General features: G+C 46.1%; 1 protein-coding gene across 10 annotated transcripts in view; it reads left to right on the top strand.

Annotated features, from left to right (window-relative positions):
* The window catches only part of PRR5L (proline rich 5 like), a 170955-nt gene that overhangs the window by 98229 nt on the left and 53721 nt on the right, over positions 1-19005 (top strand). For 9 of the 10 annotated variants that reach the window (XM_021665470.2, XM_021665467.2, XM_021665466.2 and 6 more), the window contains 2 exons: positions 7373-7661; positions 10096-10176. In XM_021665470.2, coding sequence (XP_021521145.1) covers positions 7498-7661; positions 10096-10176 — 245 coding nt within the window. In that variant the 5' untranslated portion in view covers positions 7373-7497. Of the gene's footprint in view, positions 1-7372; positions 7662-10095; positions 10177-18232; positions 18439-19005 lie in introns of those variants that run through there. The other variant, XM_064365025.1, reaches the window with a different exon arrangement.

Genomic DNA, 19005 nt, shown 5'->3' with positions numbered 1-19005 from the left:
AGAAGAGCTAACGATTTTATAGATCAACGAGACAGAAAATTAACAAGGACATTTAGGACTTGAACTCAGACCTGGAACAAGTAAACTTAATAAACATTTATAGAACTCTCCACTTCAAATACACAAAACACACATTACCACCTCACATATATTCCAAAAGTGACTACATAATTGGAAGTAAATCACTCCTCAGTAATCGCATAGCATTTCATAGGTTTAAATGAAATATTGGTTGGCTCCTCGTTTGTTATTTTCTTCCCTTATTCCTTCCTGTTTACATCAAGTATAATTATTGGTATAAAAGAGGTTTTCAATACCCATTACTAAACTGCATTCTAGCCTGGGCAAGAAAGCAATACTCCCATTCTCTCTCTCTCTTTCTCTTCCTTTTTCCTCCTCTTCTTTATTCTCTTTCTTTCTTTCTTTCTTTCAAAAAAAAAAAAAAAAAAAAAAAGAAACCATAGGTAGCACTTATCAAGCACTTGCTGTGTTCAAGGAGAATTCTAAGCCCTACTTGAGTCACCTCATCCAATCGCTTGCAAATCCTAAATTGCCTGCTCAATGCCCTACAGGAAGTGATGACACCAGCCTGACTCAGGTGCCTTTTCTCTCAACCTCCACTGCACCTGTGACTAGCACCTGTACAGTTCCAGGAACCATGCAAAGTACTTCATAGAAAATCTTTCTGGTCATCACAACTCTCCAAGGTAACTCTTCCTGTTTCCACTTTTCAGATGTAGAAGGTGCAGCTCAGAGGTGTCCAAGGTCACACAGTGAGTTTATTAGTTTCTTGTGGCTGCTATAACAAATGACCACAGCTTTCATGGCTTCAAACACCAGAAATTTATTCTGTCACGGTCCTAGAGGCTAAAGTGCAGAATTAAGGTGGGGCAGGGCTGTACTCCCTCTAGGGGAGAATCTGTTTCTTTTCTCGTCCAGCTCCCGTGGCTGCATCACTCCGGTCTCTGCCTCTGTCTTCACAACACCTTCTTCTCAACGTGTGTCTGGGTCTTCTCCTCTTCTGTCTCTAGTACCTTCTGCATCCCCTTTGTAAGGACACACATGATTTCATTTATGGCCCACCTGGATAATCCAGGACCAGCTTCTCTTCTCAAGATTCTTATCTCATCTTTTGCCATGTAAGGTAATATTCACAGGTTTTGATGACAAGTGAATGTATCTTTGTGGAGGGTGGGGAGATGTTTTTTCTGCCTACCACAGTGAGTGAATGGCAGAGTGATCACTGATTTTAGGGTTTATCTTCCCTCAAAGCCCCAAGTGATACACACCTGTGGCTGTACATCCTTCAGAGCTATAAACATTACACTTCACAATATCTTTTCTGCAATGCTATTTCTAGGCTGTGATAGGGGTGGGTGTTAGAGTGATAACTAAGAATTTTTGAGCCTTTTGATTCAGAAGTTCCACTGATGAGAAGGCACTCTTGTAGGGTCATGGTCATGTTGCCCCTAAGACCCACAGATATGCTCATTCTTTACAGTAACAAAAAAAGGGGAAACTCCTTAAATATCTACCCATAGGGGATTGGTTAAATAAAATGTAATACCTCCTAAATGGAATAGTCAAGCTATATTAACATAATAAAGTAGATCAATATGTAGTGATGTGGGAAGATGGCCATGATGTATTATTAAAAGGAAAGAGGGCCAGGCACGGTGGCTCACACTTGTAATCCCAACACTTTGGGAGGCCGAGATGGGCGAATTATGCGGTCAGGAGTTCAAGACCAGCCTGACCAAGGTGGTGAAACCCTGTCTCTACTAAAAATACAAAAATTAGCTGGGCGTGGTGGTGCATGACTGTAATCGCAGCTACAAAGGAGGCTGAGGCAGGAGAATCGCTTGAACCTAGAAGGTGGAGGTTGCAGTGAGCTGAGATTGCACCACTGTGCTCCAGCCTGGGTGACAGAGCGAGACTCCATCTCAAAAAAAAAAAAAGATAAGAAAAACATTACTCATTCTTATTAGAATATTAATTAGAATGTATATGTGCACATGTGTACAGCTATTAAAAATTAAATAAAATTAAAATTCAGTTCCTCAGTTGCACTACCACATTTCAAGTTCTCAGTAGCCATATATGGCTAGTGGCTACCATATTGGACAGCACAAATAGAGAGCATTTCTGTCATCTCAAAGTTCTGCACGATAGATCTGCTCTACACTAAGTGGCTAGAAAGAGGCCTTTCACTATATATGTTATAGAATTATGTGAATGCTTATATACCAAGTATGCTATTATCAGAAAAATAGGAGCACATAGAGTTTCCAAGGTAACCTATTTCTTAAGTAGGTACTAGTTTATTATCATTATTTATTAGTTTTTTAAAATAGAAGCAGGGTTTTGCTCTGTTGCTCAGGGTGGAGTGCAGTGACATGATCAGAGCTCACCGTAACCTTGAACTCCTGGGCTCAAGTGATCCTCCTGCCTTAGCCTCTTGAGAAGCTAAGAATATGGGCAAACACTACTGTGCCTTAAGAATTTATTTTTATTTTTTGTAGAGACAGGGTCTTACTACATTGCCCAGGCTGGTCTTGACCTCCTGGACTGAAGCAATCATCCTGCCTCAGCCTCCCAGAGTGCTGGGATTATAGGAGTGAGCCACTGTGCCTGGCCTATTATTATTATTTAAAATGTATGTTTGTGTGTGTATAAACTTTTAAAGTATGTTTCATAATGAAAATATTTTGAAATTATATAGGAAAAAAAGGAATCTCCTGGCAGGCACAACAGTGAGCCAGGCATGAGGCTGGGAGGCTTCCAGCTGGGGCTGAGTCCCTCACCTGACGGCTTTCTAGCCTTGGCCGGGTCAGGCACCTGCTCAGGCCTCAGTTTCCTAATTTGTGACAGACTGTCTGCTCCATCTGCCTTACAGGACTGAGGTAAGACTTAGAACCACAACCACGTGTGGAAAAACACTTTCACACTAAGGAATTGCTACACAGAGGTGAAGGGTTAGTAAATAACGTCACAAGTTATCAAAGGCCTAAGGAGGCAAGCGTGAGTGCCCTGTGACCAGGATGTGGGCTCAGTGCCTGCGCCTCAGTGGAGTGTTTCCAGATGCTACTGAGGTCACCAGAAGCAGAGGGGGCTGTCGTTGTATCCCCACTGCTATCATGGCTTGGCAATTTAGAAATAACTACCACAATGTGATTTTATTTATTTAACGAGCCCTTACGTAGCACTTATTTGCCAGGTACGCTTCTGAGTGCTTGACAAATATTTACTCATTTAATCCTCCTCCAACCCTGAGGTAGTCGCTCAGGGTTATTTCATGTGGGAGGAATTTAAGGCTCAGAGAGGTCAAGTAACTTGATCAAGGTCACACAGCTAGTAGGGAGTGGGTATCTAACTAAGGCAGCTGTGCTTTCTCTTTCCATCCTTTCTCACCATCCTCTTGCCCCATGAAATGTGGTCACAGAGTTGCTCATGCCAGTTTATTTATCTCAGGGGCATGAGATTAAACTTTTGATAAGAAATTTAGTTCCTAACTTGGTAGCTTCAATTCTGGTTTTCTTGCTGAGTTTGGTAGCATGGAAAAGCAGGAATGGTCTGGGAATGAGGCACCAGTCCCTCATTAGCTGTGTGACTTTGGGTAGGTTACTTAACTTCTCTGTTGTTCAAGTGGTATTTTGTGAGGGTTGAGTAAGTTTATGTGTTGTAACAATGCCTGGCTTCATGTCAGCCAGGTAGCCAATGCCTCCTTTTTTTTGAGAGAGAGAGAAGCCTCACTCTGTCACCCAGGCTGGAGTGCAGTGGTGCGATCTCAGCTTACTGCAACCCCTGCCTTTTGGGTTTAAGCAATTCCTCTGCCTCAGCCTCCTGAGTAGCTGGAACTACAGGCATGCACCACCATGCCCAGCTAATTTTTGTACTTTTAGTAGAGACAGGGTTTTGCCATGTTGGCCAGGCTGGTCTCAAACTCCTGACCTCAGGTGATCAGCCTGCCTTGGCTTCTCAAAGTTCTGGGATTACAGGCATGATCCACTGCACCCAGCCTAGCCGATGCCTTCTTAATTCTCATCTTTTCCTTCATCTTTTTTTAAACCAGTGAGCTTAGACTTGAGAATACAGAGGCGAATAAAGCCCAATGCCTGTCTTCGGGTTTGCAGAATGGCCTAGGTTGGAGCTGGGGAACGCGCTCAGTCAGGTGTCGGAGAACAGCTCTCACCAGTCCTGCCTCTCTTCCTGCCTTGAGGACCTTGGAAGAGTTTCTTTGCTTCTTTCCTGTACCTTTGTCACCTGTAAATGGGACCTGGATTGGCCCCACTCCGAGGCCCCATCTGTTCTCTCATTTTCTGACTTGTCACGTTTAGGTCAGGACAGGCCTGTGCCTGCAGGGTCAGCGCTGTAGCAGGTGAACCCAGGGTGTATCAGCGTTTCCCTTTAGGCCACTCTTGTCAGTGCTCCCAACGGCCTCCTCCTTCCTCCCTGCGGTGCTCTGGGGAGGTCTCTTGGCTCTGCCCCGAAGTAGGAATGGTGGAGACAAAGACAGCTTCACATTCTCTTCACCTGTAAGGATTGAGAGTGGCGGATTTGGGAGGACAAAAATGAGTCAGTGGCAACTCGTGTGTGACTCTGCAGTTTATCTGAGGCTGCCAGAGCCACAGTCGTAGTTTTTGGCTGAAAATAACCCTCATTTAAGAGCGGCTGCCCAGGCACTTTGCTGGACTAGGAGGCCTGGGGACACTATCTGAGAAGTGAAAGGGGACAGGAGCCAGTCTGTCATCCTCAGTGTCTCACAGCCTCCTGGAGAAGTGGGTGTTTTGGCAGGAAGGTGGTGGGTAAACACCTGAGATGATCCATTCTGTTCTCTTTTCTACTTCCTCGTACCAGTGCCATGGAATGAGAGGCAGCTCCATTACCTCAAGTTTAAGATCCTCATAAAGGGAGTTAATATCCTGTAATTACACAGGTGAATTGCATAGCAGGCCCATTTGAAGAAGGGCAGTGAAATGGATCCTGTCTTAGTAGTGTGACCTTAACTGGGCAAGTTAAATCCCCAAAGCTAGCCGGTTTAAGGATGCGGAAGGACCTTCTGTGGCTTTATTTCTTCTTCACCTCATTTATTGATTTGTGTAGATCTTTCCAAGTTGCAGTGGCATTTATGAAGCTGCCGAGACCTTCTGAAGCTTAACAGGCCTGTTGATAAAGTTTAACAAAACTGTTAAAATTCTGAGCCTGGGGTGAAGGGGCAGAGACTATATAAGAAAACAGGACATAAGTCTGCTTTCCATTAAAAAAAAAAAAAGATAAAAAAATGTTAAGCCAGGCACAGTGGGTCACACCTGTAATACCAGCACTTTGGGGGGCTGAGGTGGGTGGATCACAAGGTCAGGAGTTCAAGATCAGCCTGGCCAAGATGGTGAAACCCCGTCTCTACTAAAAAAAATATAAAAATTATCTAGGCATGGTGGCAGGCGCCTGTAATCCCAGCTACATGGCGTTTCCTTTTGTCCTTCACTCTGCTGAATTCTCTAAAACTCACTTTTCAAGTCATTCATTTAGACTTCAGAGTCACTAAAAACTAAGAGACTGAAATTACAGGTCCAAAAGGAGGCTGAGGCAGGGAATTGCTTGAACCCGGGAGGTTGAGGTTGCAGTGAGCCAAGATCGTGCCACTGCACTCCAGCCTGGGTGACAGAGCAAAACTCTGTCTCAAAAAAAAATTAAAAAAGAAAATGTTAAGAGACAGGACAAGCCACTTCTTTTCTGCCTCTTTGTATTACAAGTTCCTTGTTCCTGTGCCTGTTGCCTACAGACTGCTGCTAATACCTCCCGTGCCCTCTCGATGGCTTACCTCTGTGCCCATCTGAGTGGCCTAACTCGCTCTTCTGACCACAACAGCATGTCTGATTCGGAAGTGAGACTTCAGTTCTCCCTTCTTCAAATGCTAACCAGCTGGAGCTGCAAAACTTTCTCCCCTGGCAGCCTGAAGGTTGACTTAAGGCTAGAATGTCTTTTTCTTGCATCATTAGTTTTTGGGACATAACAGAGTTAGCTGGTAAGAGATGGCCATGAAAATGCTTCCAGACTAAACCTAGTAAACCCCCAAGTAAAAAGTGACTATGAGATTCATGGTGTTTCCTTTTGTCCTTCACTCTGCTGAATTCTCTAAAACTCACTTTTTAAGTCATTCATTTAGACTTTAGAGTCACTAAAGACTAAGAGACTGAAATTATGGGTCCAAAGGTACTGAGGAAAGACAGAAATTCATCTGAATGGAAATAGCCAGTCCTTGAGGCCCTTGGCTCTGCCATGCTGCCGGGCATGTCACATGGTCTCATTTCATCTCTCACCAGTCCTGGAAAGTGGACATTACTAACAGCTGAGGACTTTAGATTCAGTGTGTCCAAAGTCACACAACTTGGGAGTGGCCAAGTTCAGACTCAAACCTGCAGCCGCTGCCTTTAACCAGGAAGTCATGAAGTCTCCCAAGAACTGCGACAAGGGGACAGTGTTCTTGAACTTAACCCTGCAGGGTTAGTAGGTTTAAATAAGCAGAGAGGAAAAGGAAGAGAATTCTGGGCAAGAGGAGCAGTTGATACGAGCAAAAGCGTGGGGCTTGAAGGACTATGCATGGCACAGAACAGTGCCTGCTGGTTGCAAGCTCCACGGGGCAGGGCACCATGGCCTCTGGAACCATCTTATATCTCCCAGTGCCTGAGTGCCTGTGCATAGTAGCTGCTTAATAAGTATTTATAGCATGAGTGAATACTTGAAAAGACAGTTATTTTCTCCATAGACTGAATCCCCCTGAGGTCAGGGATTTGGTCTTGGAAATCTTTGGATGTTCTACAAGTCACAGTGGTTATTAAATAGCAAACACTCAGTGAGTGTGTCCTGATAAAATGAGGGAAGGAACAGCAGGTAAGGGAAGGTGAGATGTGCCTGAGTGACGAGACACTGATAATTTGAGGAAAACTGAGCAATACGCGTAGACTGGCGTGGTAAGGGCATATCTGGAAGGTCATCAATGCCAGGATGAGGAGCTCTTGTGTCCTCCTTGAGATATTTTTAAAAATCCATCTCTTACTACACAACATCATGGGCCACAGGAACCCAGGCGGTGCCCCAACTGATGGGTGCATGTTGGAACCAGAGTCTAGCTCTGCTTAGAAATCATTTTTCTGCAGGACTGGCCTTAGCCTGGCCCCACTGTCACTGTCTTCCCATTTGAGGGTGGCCACACTGTTACAACCAAAAAGATACCTGTATAAACTTGTGAATGGGAACCTTCTAGATCTCGCAGTTGTTTAGGGGGTAGTTAGGCTGGAAAGTCCCAACCAACTTCCTCTAATAGGTGTTCTCAGGCCAGGAGTTCTCAATAAAAGCTGCCCTCTCTTTTCAGGTGTTGGCTACCTTTGTGGTTCTAAGAAAGCCAGAGGGCCTGAAGGCAGCCCCAGGAGAAGCCCTTTCTGAGGGCATTTGGAACCTTCCCATCCTAGAGGTGAAGCTGAACCGTATCCAGGACTTATGACCCGCGGCTTCGCTCCCATTCTGCCCATCGAGTTCCACAAGATGGGCTCCTTCCGCAAGCCTAGACCACGCTTCATGAGCTCCCCCGTGCTCAGCGACCTTCCCCGATTCCAAGCAACTCGGCAGACTCTGCAGCTGAGCTCCAGCTCAGCCTGGAACAGGTGAAGGAGGCTGCAGGGTGTGGGGTGGAGGGCTGCCAAGGGCCACGGCAGGGAGGGAGACACCCGGGGGGCTGACTGAACTTCTGCTGATTCTGGGAAGGTCGTGCTTATGGAAGCAAATGATGATGAGGGCAAATTTTCTCCTTTTTTCCTTTTTGTAGAGACAGGGTCTTACTCTGTCACCCAGGCTGGAGTGCAGTGGTGCAATTATAGTTCACTGCAGCCTCAAACTTTTGGGCTCAAGCGATCCTCCTGCCTCAGCCTCCCAAGTAGTTGGGACTACAGGTGCATGCCACCACGCCCTGCTAATTAAAAAATAAATTTTAAGAGATGGGGTCTTGCTCTTTATACTGCCCAGGCTGGCCTTGAACTTCTGGCCTCAAGAGATCACTCCCACCTCAGTCTCCCAAAGTGCTGGGATTATAGGTGTGAGCTACTGTACCTGGCTAAGAGAGCAAGGTTTTTTTTTTTTTTTTTTTTTTTTTGAGACAGAGTCTTACTCTGTTGCCCAGGCTGGAGTGCAGTGGCACAATCTCGGCTCGCTGCAACCTCTGCCTCCCGGGTTCAAGCAATTCTCCTGCTTCAGCCTCCTGAAAAGCTGGGAACACAGGTGGCCACCACCACACCTGGCTAATTTGTTATATTTTTGGTAGAGATGGGGTTTCACCGTGTTAGCCAGGATGGTCTTGATATCCTGACCTCATGATCCACCTGCCTCGGCCTCCCAAAGTGTTGGGATTACAGATGTGAGCCACCGCACCTAAACAAGAACAAGTTTTTTTTTTTTCATATCCAGGTGTCTGTTAGCTTTCTTTGTTTTAGTAGTCAGAAAATAGACCACTGAGAGCCTCTGGCCTGTCAGAGTCAGTTTACCAGACTGGGACAGTTGCACTGGAATTTAAAGTCACTATTCATGCTCCTTAGTGACACCTGAAACTGTCAGAGTATCCGAGGGTGGGCTTACATGAGTAATCTTAAGTAACCTACTTCCTATTTGGGAAGATCAAACATGTCTGTGAAAAATTAAATGAGTGGCATAAACCAAAGATTATGAAGACCTGTGAGCCACAGAGTTTTGTTAGGTGTCTGACCAACCTCTTGTGCACCAAGAATTGAGCGGACTGAATCAGCACTATGTCTTACATGCTTATGGGCTACTGTTTTTCAAATCTTTGCAGATACTGTTTGGAGAAATTAAATGCATCATTACTTTGAAGCATGATTGAATTCTTTGTAGTTTGGGTCATTATGGATTTTTTTTTCTTTTTGAGACAGAGTCTTGCTCTGTCGCCCAGGCTGGAGTGCAGTGGTGCGATCTTGGCACCATTTTCCCCTATAAGTGTGGCTCACTGCAACCTCTGCCTCCCGGGTTCGAGTAATTCTCCTGCCTCAGCCTCCCTAGTAGCTGGGTTTACAGGTGTGCGCCACCATGCCTGACTAATTTTGTATTTTTAGTAGAGATAGGGTTTCACCATGTTGGCCAGGCTGATCTTGAACTCCTGACTTCAGGTGATCCACCAGCCTCAGCCTTCCAAAGTGCTGGGATTACAGGTGTGAGACACCGTGCCCGGACCATTATGGATATCTTCAATGAATGGACACAGAAAGCACAACTCTGATACGGGTGGGGAGAGAGGACTTCAAAATGTTTTGGTGTTAAATGGATCCCTGTTCTTTAAAGAAAAGGGGGAGGCTGAGGCAGGAGAATTGCTTGAACCTGGGAGGCGGAGGTTGCAGTGAGCTGAGATCGTGCCATTGCACTCCAGCCTCAGCGACAAGAGCAAAACTCTGTCTCAAAAAAAAAAAAAATGCCAGGGCCCTTGATATAGACAGGATGGCAAGCAGCTCCTTTGCTGAAACACTGGGCTGTGGTCCCAGAGGCTGTGGAGTAAGTCCTGACTAACTCTACTACCATACACCTCACAGGAGTGGAAATACAAGGGCCCTGTAAGGCAGGCCTGCTGGAAATTCTTCCAAGGAAAGTGCTGTTAAAAAGGCAAGGAATTACCGGTTCATGTTAGCTCAAGGCCACCAAGCTTCCCTGTGAAGACAGTGGCTGTGAAAGAACCCCAGGCACAGGTCAGCTTCTGCTTGCAGGAAATGCCATTTGGAATCTCCCAGGCCCACGTGGTTTCCTGCGATCAGATCCCACTGCCTGCCCTTGAATGTGGCTGTACCCACAGGGCAGCCAGCAAGGTGAGGGAGGAAGACCTGCTGGCTTGCAAGAAAATGGGGGCTGCTTTTGAGGTCTTTCGGCTTTGGTCTTCTTTCTCTCCAAGGACACTGAGGAGGAAACGGAGGATGGATAGAGAGTGTGGCCAGGTTTGTGCCATGAGCTTCCTGGTCACTCCACCCACCTTCAGCCCTGAGCTGCTCATTGAAATGGTCCTAGAAGGGAGATTCTCTAACCAGGGGTTATTCTCTTTTCCTGCAGCGTTCAGACTGCTGTGATCAACGTTTTCAAAGGGGGTGGCTTGCAAAGCAACGAGCTCTATGCCCTGAACGAGAACATCAGGTATGTGGCTGGCCAGACTTGGTGCCATTTTCCCCTATAAGTCTGAGCAGGGACAAAGGGGCTACCGCATTAGGAGCCTTACGGTTTTTTTTTTTTCCTGCTTGGTTCTTATGGTTCTTACAGTTCTTATTGCTTCTTCTGTCCTATGAGACTTTCATGGCCATTGAGTTCTGAGACCTGTATCTGCCTAGACTTCTGATCCAGAGAGAATTGTTTGTTCAGTACATAGTGTGTTTTGTGGGGGAAGGGATAGGGGGTTGATAGATGGCAGCTGCCATTTATTCTGTAAGAATTTATTGTGCCCTTCCTTAACCATTAGGCACCGTAATAGGCAATTCGGCTTAGTGGTTGGAACCAGACTGCTTGGGGTTCTATTGCTGTTCTTCCTTTTACTAAGTGACTTACCGGCAAATATTTGAGTGCCTCTCTGTTGGCCAGGCACTGGAGAGACAACAAGGACCAAAGAGAGACACGGACCCTGCCCCCATGGGATTTATATTCACCGAAAAGAGAATCATTAGTCAACTAGCCACAGGTGTGAAATGCAAACGTGTAACCAAGACAGCTACTCCAACACAGCTGATGTGATAAAAGCATGTTAGAATGACTTGATTTTTGCCAAGGAAGCCAGGAATGGTGCATGTGATGCTGCTGCTGTGATCTGACACATCCATGGGAATTACCTAGGTGAAGAGGGCTCCAGTTGGTAGAAACGGCACATGCAAAGTTCCTGTGGTTGCAACGAGCAAGGAACCAAAAGAAGGCCCATCCATGTGCATAGAGCACCAGAAGTTGGATAATTGTGCAGTTAGGTCTGTGTTTTGGTGAAATGAGAGCAGAAAGTCAGGCAAGGCTCATTGCCCTAGAATCTCCTAGGGATAGGAGATCGATCCATCAGGTCTTTTAATGCCCTGGCATTCATTTGTTTCTGGATATGTTAAGTGCAGAACATCAAGGCTAAAGACCCAACCCTGGAGTGGGCAGAACAATAAATAAGTCCATTGTTCTGGTCCTGTTTACAGTTAGTTAAGGCCTGCGTTAAGGTCAGGGAGGTGTTTTAAGAGCTCTACTTTCGTTAAGGTCTTTAGAATTGTGTTAAATTTCCACCCATGTTCTTGAATTATACATCATACTTACATAAATATGGAAAAAGACAAAAGATTTCTAGCCCAAGGTCTCATTTTACAAAGGAGGAAACTGAGGCCCCAAGAAGTTGAGTGATGGGGGCAAAGCTGGGTCAGCCAACCCCCAAGTTGCAAAGCTTCATTTTTCTCCAAGAACTAAAATTCTGGCCTTTCCATGAGGTTCTTTAGTTCACAATAGAAGTATAAATAAATAAAACAGTGACTCAGGAATGTGCTAATTGTTCTTCACTTTGGGAGGCTGATCCTGAAATTGTACTTAAAAGCTCTGTTTGTGGACAGCTGGGAGAAGTACAGGCCAAGCCAGATTTCACCAGCCCAGGTAGCCCAGGGACTGCTAACTCAAAAGCCTTCAGGCACCAAGCAGGTCTTCTGAGTGGGTGAAGCTGGCATGGGTGCCTGGCGGTGAGATCTTGCCCTCTGTCCAAAGAGGATTACCCTGGCAGAACACAGGGCCGATGATACAACTTATTTTCCAAGAAGTACTGGAAATTGGGATTTTTATGTGAAATGTTCTGACTTTTAAATGTTGATAAATAATCCAGATTTCCCCAAACATTGGTGCAGGCCAAACAAAACACATCTGTGGATTGAATACGGCCAAGAAGCTACCCTTTCCTAATACCAGCCATTGCATGCATTGGGGAGGCGTTGATGCTTCGGGGTGTTGAGTTGCAGAAAACGCTAGGCGCCTTCCTCCTACGTCAACACATTCAACCCTCCCCACAGCACTTTGTTATGAGGAGATGACAGGGAAGAAAATCATACATAAGAGAAACTAAATAATTTGTCCAAAGTCACACAGCAATGAGCAGTGGCATCAGGATTTGAACTCCTTTCTGACTTAGATACCCGTATTAGTCTGCTTGGGCTTCCATAACAAATACCACAGACTAGATGACTTAAACAACAAAAATTTATTTCTTGATGTTCTGGAGACTGGGAAGTCCAAGATCAAGGTGCTGATCATTTCTGTTCCTGGTGATGGCCCTCTTCCTGTTTTGCAGGTGGCCACAGTCTCACTGTGTGTACACATGACCTCTTTGCATTCGATGGGGAGAGAGAGAGCTCTCTGATGTCCTTATAAGAACACTAATCATGTGGGCCCTATCCTCATGACCTCATCTAACCCCAAGTATCTCACAAAGGCCCATCTCCAAATCCCATTAAATTGGGGGGTGGGGTGGTTAAGGCTTTGACATATAAATTTTGGGGGGATGCACAGCAACACCTTTGATCTTTGTACTAGATTGTAGTGTCAGAAAGAGATGTCTTATGTTCGGAGAAGGATTAAGCTGATGGTTCCTGATCTTTTTTTCTGCTGTCGTTCCTTTCCCGAGGTCTCTGGGAGCCCACCTCTTGTCACGTCCTGTGACTAACACCCCTCCTGCGGAGCACGACACTCTCCCAGCCCTCCTTTCCAGTGCTGGAGTTAGGACGGCTAGACATTCCTCTGTGTCTTGAGTGATTTTTCAGATTAGTGGGAAATACATACGGATGAGATTTGAAACCATTTGCTCAGATATAAATTGAGCGCAGAATAAGCCAAAGCTTAAAAAAAAACTCAGCGCTTTCCTTCCCCATGTTTCTATATCTTCCATTCTAGCCACACCATATTAGAGAAGGCCAGAGGATGGAGATAGGCTTTCACATCAGAGACGTGGAATATCACTGAGGATGTGAAGTTATCTCCCAGGCATTGATGTGACCTGGATGTCCCAAGTGGAATAAAGCCAGCCCTCCCACATCAGCAAGTGCCTGTGTGGAGGTAAACACAGCTGCCTTTATTCCAGTGTCTTAAACACTGACATCGGCTGCTCTCTGGTTACATTCAAATAGACACTTGGGTTTCGATTTTCCTTTTGGAAGACTTGTTTGCAAAATAGATCTATCAACTCAACATGGTTGAGGCAGGACTGGTGGAGAGGGTGGGGGCACGGGATGGTGTAGGGATGTCAGAAATAGATGTACAAACAGAGAAACCTCGGTTCTTCAGCCCATTTTTCAGTTGTGACAGTCCTGTTATATGCGAGAGGATTTGTGCTAGGTTTAATAGAATTTTTTAACCTAAGAGAGCAGTTTCTGGATTCAGAGAGTCTAGGAATCAAGATTGGGCTAGCTGTGTGACCTTGGGCAAGTAACTTTATTTTCTAAGTCTGTTTTGCCTTTTATAAAATGAGGATAATAACCTCATAGTCACTGGGAGGATTGAGACAATGCTAAAAGCATCCTTAGTACAGGGTCTGGTGATTTAATAAAGGTTTAATAAATGTTGGCCATATGATGCTTATTATTGCAAACAGTTAAGTGTTGACAGTTATTACTGTGAATAGAAATTAATAAATGGGCGAATACGATGCATGAGAGCACAGGCCAATGTGATGAATTGCCCCATGAATAGTGCCACTTTGGGTCTTTCTCTGTGTGCAAGGGAGACTGACTCTGTCTGAGGTGATTTCCCTCTGTCACTTCGGAGCTTGCCCACTCTGCTGCTATTCTATAGCCCTCTCCAGGCTGGGTGTCATGCTCCCGCCTGTAATCCCAGCACTTTGGGAGGCTGAGGCAGGAGGATCGCTTGAGCCCAAGTGTTTGAGATTAGCCTGGGCAGCATAAGGAAACATAGTTTCTACAAAAAATACAAATAAAATAAAAAGCTGAGCATGATGATTCACACTGCACTCCAGCCTGGGCAACAGAGCAAGATTCTGTCTCAAGAAAATCTTCTACAACAGTTTGGATGCAGTGAGCTCACTTTGAACTGGAGTCTGGGATAAAATCCTCAAAGAGTGGTGCCTGGAGTTGAAGTCTGGGTGAGGCTAAGTTCTTACAAGGAGAGCCAGCTGTTTCTTCTTTCACAAAGAAAAGAACAAGAGGAAATGACTTTCTCAGTTCTCCATTCTACTCAAGCCAAATGGTAATAAACTTTTTGAGGGAGTGTCCAAGTCTAGGGTCAAAGCCTAAATCAGATTCTTGGGATCAGTCATCCCAGCCACCCTGGCCACTTTCTATTTGTGGAGTTAGGATGTACCTGGGAAATACAAATTTATTTAAATAGTAGCCATTGCAAAGGATGACTGGGAAGATAGATGTCTTGTGTAACTGGGTCCTGTAATACAGTCATTATAATAAGTGGCCTTTCCTTTTAAGACATGTCTTTGAAAACAGACTCGAGTTTAAATGTTAGCAGATAGACTTTGAAGTAACTGTGAAGAAGAACTTGGGACTGAGGAAGGTCAAGCTCTAAAACACAGTATTGGATCCAAAGACAGGTGTCTCCACACTTTAAGAATAAATCCGTCAGGCCAGGTGTGGTGGCTCATCTGTAGTCCCAGCACTTTGGGAGACCAAGGTGGTAGATCACCTAAGGTAAGGAATTCGAGACAAGCTTGGCCAACATGGCAAAACCCTGTCTCTACTAAAAGTATAAAAATTATCCAGGCATGGTGGCGTGTGCCTGTAATCCCAGCCAGCTACTTGGGAGGCTGAGGCAGGAGAATCACTTGAACCTGGGAGACAGAGGTTGCAGTGAGCCAAGATCATGCCACTGCACTCCAGCCTGGGAGACAGAGCAAGACTCTGTCTCAAACAACAACAACAAAAAATCCATCATAAATATCAGAAATGTCACACCTCAATATAGTAGTAGCCAATGTTGCCCCATGCAAAAGTCAGGGCACATGGTTTATTGAAATGAAAACCGTCAATCAGAATATTTCCTATTGAAACTGCCTTAGGAAGCACAGCTTACACATTGTATTATCTCTCAAGGCAAGAAAATGACTTTTCAGAATAGACGTATTCTGGCTTAATCCCCAGGTATCACAATCTACAATTCTGGCCTCCCTAAATTTCCATCTGCCGGGCTGATTCTAGGAGTCTTCCTCAGTGTTGAATTCTCTGTGGGGTGTTAATGCAGCTTTTAACACCCCTCACCAGCCTCACCCCTGATGTGGCTGCATTTTGGCAGCGGGACAAGTCTGGGTTAGAGGTTTGGGTTTTGTGAGCCCTTCCAAGAACAAGAGCAGCTAAGCTGACACAAGAGCGCACTCTCCCTAAACAGTCTTCTCTGCCAATTCTTCTACTGATTTTATGTGACCGAGAAGAATTAGAAAAGTGTGAAAAAGGCAAGAATTGATGTTTGCTGGTTCTTTGAAAAACCTGCTTGCCCGTGTTCGTGTAAGTGCTTTCAGTCCTTGAGTGTTGGGGCGTGTGTGTCGAAGGAGGGGCCATTGATTGATTTATTCACTTATTGAATGAATGTGGAGTGCTCTGCCCGGTACTGGGCTGCGTTCTGGGGTGGTCACTGAGTAGGTGGTTTGTGTCTTGGAGATCTTACAGCAGGGTGAGAGAGGAACTGGGCAGGCAGTTCTCATAAATGCTTCTAGAGGGGTGATGGTGGAATCTGGAGTGCCGGGGGCATGTGGAGGATGGGCACATAATTAGGAGAAAATGATACCCAAGTTGAAATCTGAAGGGGGAGCAGTTGAGGATCTAACATTCTTGCCACCACCACTCACTCCATACTCTCCTGCCTCCTCTGACTCCCCGGGAGGACTTTTTCTCTGTAGAATAAATGCTCAGAGATGAAATAAATTTCCGGAAACCAGAGATGAGTTATCTGCAGCTGGCCTGAGACAGGAAACACACATTTTCCTTCTCTCTCCAACCACCCTGCTTCTGTTCTTGTTGGGAGGGAGGAGGTGGTGTGAAGGAAACCCCAGAGATTTTCAAGGAAAGAGGAGGTTCCAAGAATTCTGTTTGATCTGTGACAGGTCTGAGTTGAAATACCTTCCTTCTGAGTCACTTGGTTGCCTGAAACCCAAAGGGAAATCCACCTCTGATTTTTCCATTTCTTTAAGAGTCTGATGACTGAGGGAAAGGGGGACCCACAGTGCAGGGACAGTTAGGAGGGGATGGGAGGAAGGTAAGCCTGGATCCAGCTGACAGGCTGATACCATAGACCAATCTCAGGCCTGATGCCATGAGGTAATGATAACAGCAGACATTTGCTTAGCGTTTAGCATGTGCCAGGTTCTAAGTGCTTCATATATGCCAACTCTCTTTTAAAACTCACCACACTCTGTGAGATAGATACTATATCCCTGTCTTACAAGAAGGAAGTACAGGCACAGAGAGGCAGAATAACTCACTTGGAGTCATGTAGCCAATAAGTGCCTGAGCTGGGATTTGAACCCAAGTCTCCCATGTACTTAAACTCGTAGTAAGTGGGCTGCAAGAGCCACACAGAGCTGGCATTATCCAGATTTGGGCTTGATGTACCTGGGCATAGGCTCATGAATAGATCATGAGGTAAGCGGGGGCATTGCCTTCTGAGGAGCCTAGTTTGGTAGGGATTAAGATGAGATCTCTTCTTGGTCCCGGTGACTCTGCCTGCTGATGTGTTACTATCTTGTACCTGCTGTGGCTGAGAAACAGACTTGGCTTTCAGGTTAGGAAGGTTATTAGAAATGGCATTGGAAACCCATGGAGTTAGCCCATGTGGTGTTTGGCCTAAAAGTTGTTTAGAAATCTGGAAATCTCACCTAAAACTCCAGGTTTCCGGCCTCTCTGGAAAGGTCAGATCTGGGCACTGGACCCACGGTCTGGCGTGGAGCCCGTCGGGGTTACTGAGTCCTGGCTGCTGGCTTTAGAGGGACGTTCTTGGACCTTATAGCGCACACTCACTTGCTTCTCTTCCTTGCCCGCCTGCCCCCGTGGAATGGGGGATACCACTGCCTCATTAGGTTGGCTTCCATTTGAGTTGGGATCTACCAGTGTATGGCCCCTGGCAAAGCTCTGAGCATCAGTCTCATCTGCAAAATGAGGATACATTCCTACCTGTGAGGCTATTGGAGAATTTGGGATGCTGCCTGCAGACTGCCGAGCATAGTGTGCCACGTAACTAGGAGCTCGGTAAATGCTCTTCGTTGGTTTCCTCCATGTTTCTCACTATTCCCACGGATACCCACTAGGGTGCAGACGTGCCCTGAGTCAAGGAGTCACGGACACCATCTCCCATGGGCTCCTGTGGAATGGACCAGAGATGGGGGGAGGGGCTTTGTATCTGTTCCTTCTTACGAGAAACTGCCTCCTTGAAACATGTCCTATTGCAGAAGTGAGGTGGGTGATTTCAGAGCATTCAGCAGTCAGCTGGATGGGCACCGACCAGCTACAGCATTGGGCACAGGACTCTGGAGGACCCCTGCTGTTCCTGGATCTTGAGATGGTCTGGGTGGATCTTGCCAAAGGGCCAGGGAACTTGGGGCAACCCCTACTTGCCAAATGGCACGGAAACATTAACAACTAATACGGTTATTCCAACTCATCTTGGCTAACCTGCAGCACTTCTTACAAGCTGCCTCATCCTCTTAATCTCATATGGGAAGATAGTTGGGGCAAAGAGAGGGATTTTGGGCTGGGCGTGGTGGCTCATGCCTGTCATCCCAGCAGTTTCGGAGGTCAAGGCAGGAGAATCACAAGGTGAGGAGTTCAAGACCAGCCTGGCCAACATGGTGAAACTCTGTCTCTATTAAGAATACAAAAAATTAGCTGGGAATAGTGGCGGGCACCAGTAATCTCAGCTACTTGAGAGGCTGAGGCAAGAGAATCGCTTGAACCTGGGAGGCAGAGGTTGCAGTGAGCCGAGATTGTGGCACTGCATTCCAGCTCTGGCAACAGAGTGAGACTCCATCTCAAAAAACAGAGAGAGAGAGAGGGATTTTGTCACTTTGGGTCTTTCTCGGTGTGCAAGGGAGACTGACTCTGTCCGAGGTGATTTCCCTCTGTCACTTCTGTGCTTGCCCACTCTGCTGCCATCCTGCTGCCCCTGTGTCTCTCTACCAGCTTGACTCCAGCTTTTAATCATGCCTCCTTTACCTTTAAGCCCACAGAAGTGGGAAGTTGAGTTGAGACAAGACGGTGAGAAGTGAGATCGCAGGTCTGTATAATAACAGGAAATCCTGTCAACTGGGGTGGTGTCTCAGCTGGTCAGCCTGGGAGGGAGAAAGGGTGAGATAATGTAGACCAGTCAGTGCTTCCCCATTTCCCCCCACCCCATTATGGTTCCTTTTGGCTTTTGGCTGAACTTCACACTCAGTTTCTCTTTTGGGTCAGGCCTCATGTAAGTATCCCCTTCACATTACTCCCAGCTCCCCGGCTTCCCTTTTTCTAGCTCAGTGGTTTGTGGTGGTGGTTGGTAGCAGCAGAATTCTGTTTTCAAATGAAACCAGGCATGGAAGTCCAGTATGTGAAACAGATGGGATGGGGGCTGTTGAGGCTGAGGGGTTGCTTTCATGTCAGTTCCATGTCCTGGCAATTCTTTTCCCTAAAGCTCTGCCTCCAGCTTCCTACCTTTTAATCCTTTCATCAGCTGGTCTGGCCCTAATATATTACCCCCTTTATGAATTTCTCCTGGGTCCTCAATCCCAGGCATAGGAAATGCTAGTCTGGCTGTACTTGTAGAAAGATGCTGAGAAGCAGCAGGCTGGAATTTTCTTTTTATTTTTTTTTGTTTTTTTTGAGACGGAGTTTCGCTCTTGTTACCCAGGCTGGAGTGCAATGGCGCGATCTCGGCTCACCGCAACCTCCGCCTCCTGGGTTCAGGCAATTCTCCTGCCTCAGCCTCCTGAGTAGCTGGGATTACAGGCACGCGCCACCATGCCCAGCTAATTTTTTGTATTTTTAGTAG

This window comes from Aotus nancymaae, unplaced genomic scaffold (genome assembly GCF_030222135.1).
Source record: "Aotus nancymaae isolate 86718 unplaced genomic scaffold, 86718_ANA_hifiasm-v0.15.2.pri h1tg000059l, whole genome shotgun sequence".
Classification (NCBI taxonomy): Eukaryota; Metazoa; Chordata; class Mammalia; order Primates; family Aotidae; genus Aotus; species Aotus nancymaae.
The sequence above is the reverse complement of the archived record's forward strand: the minus strand, read 5'-3'. Positions and strand labels throughout refer to the sequence as shown.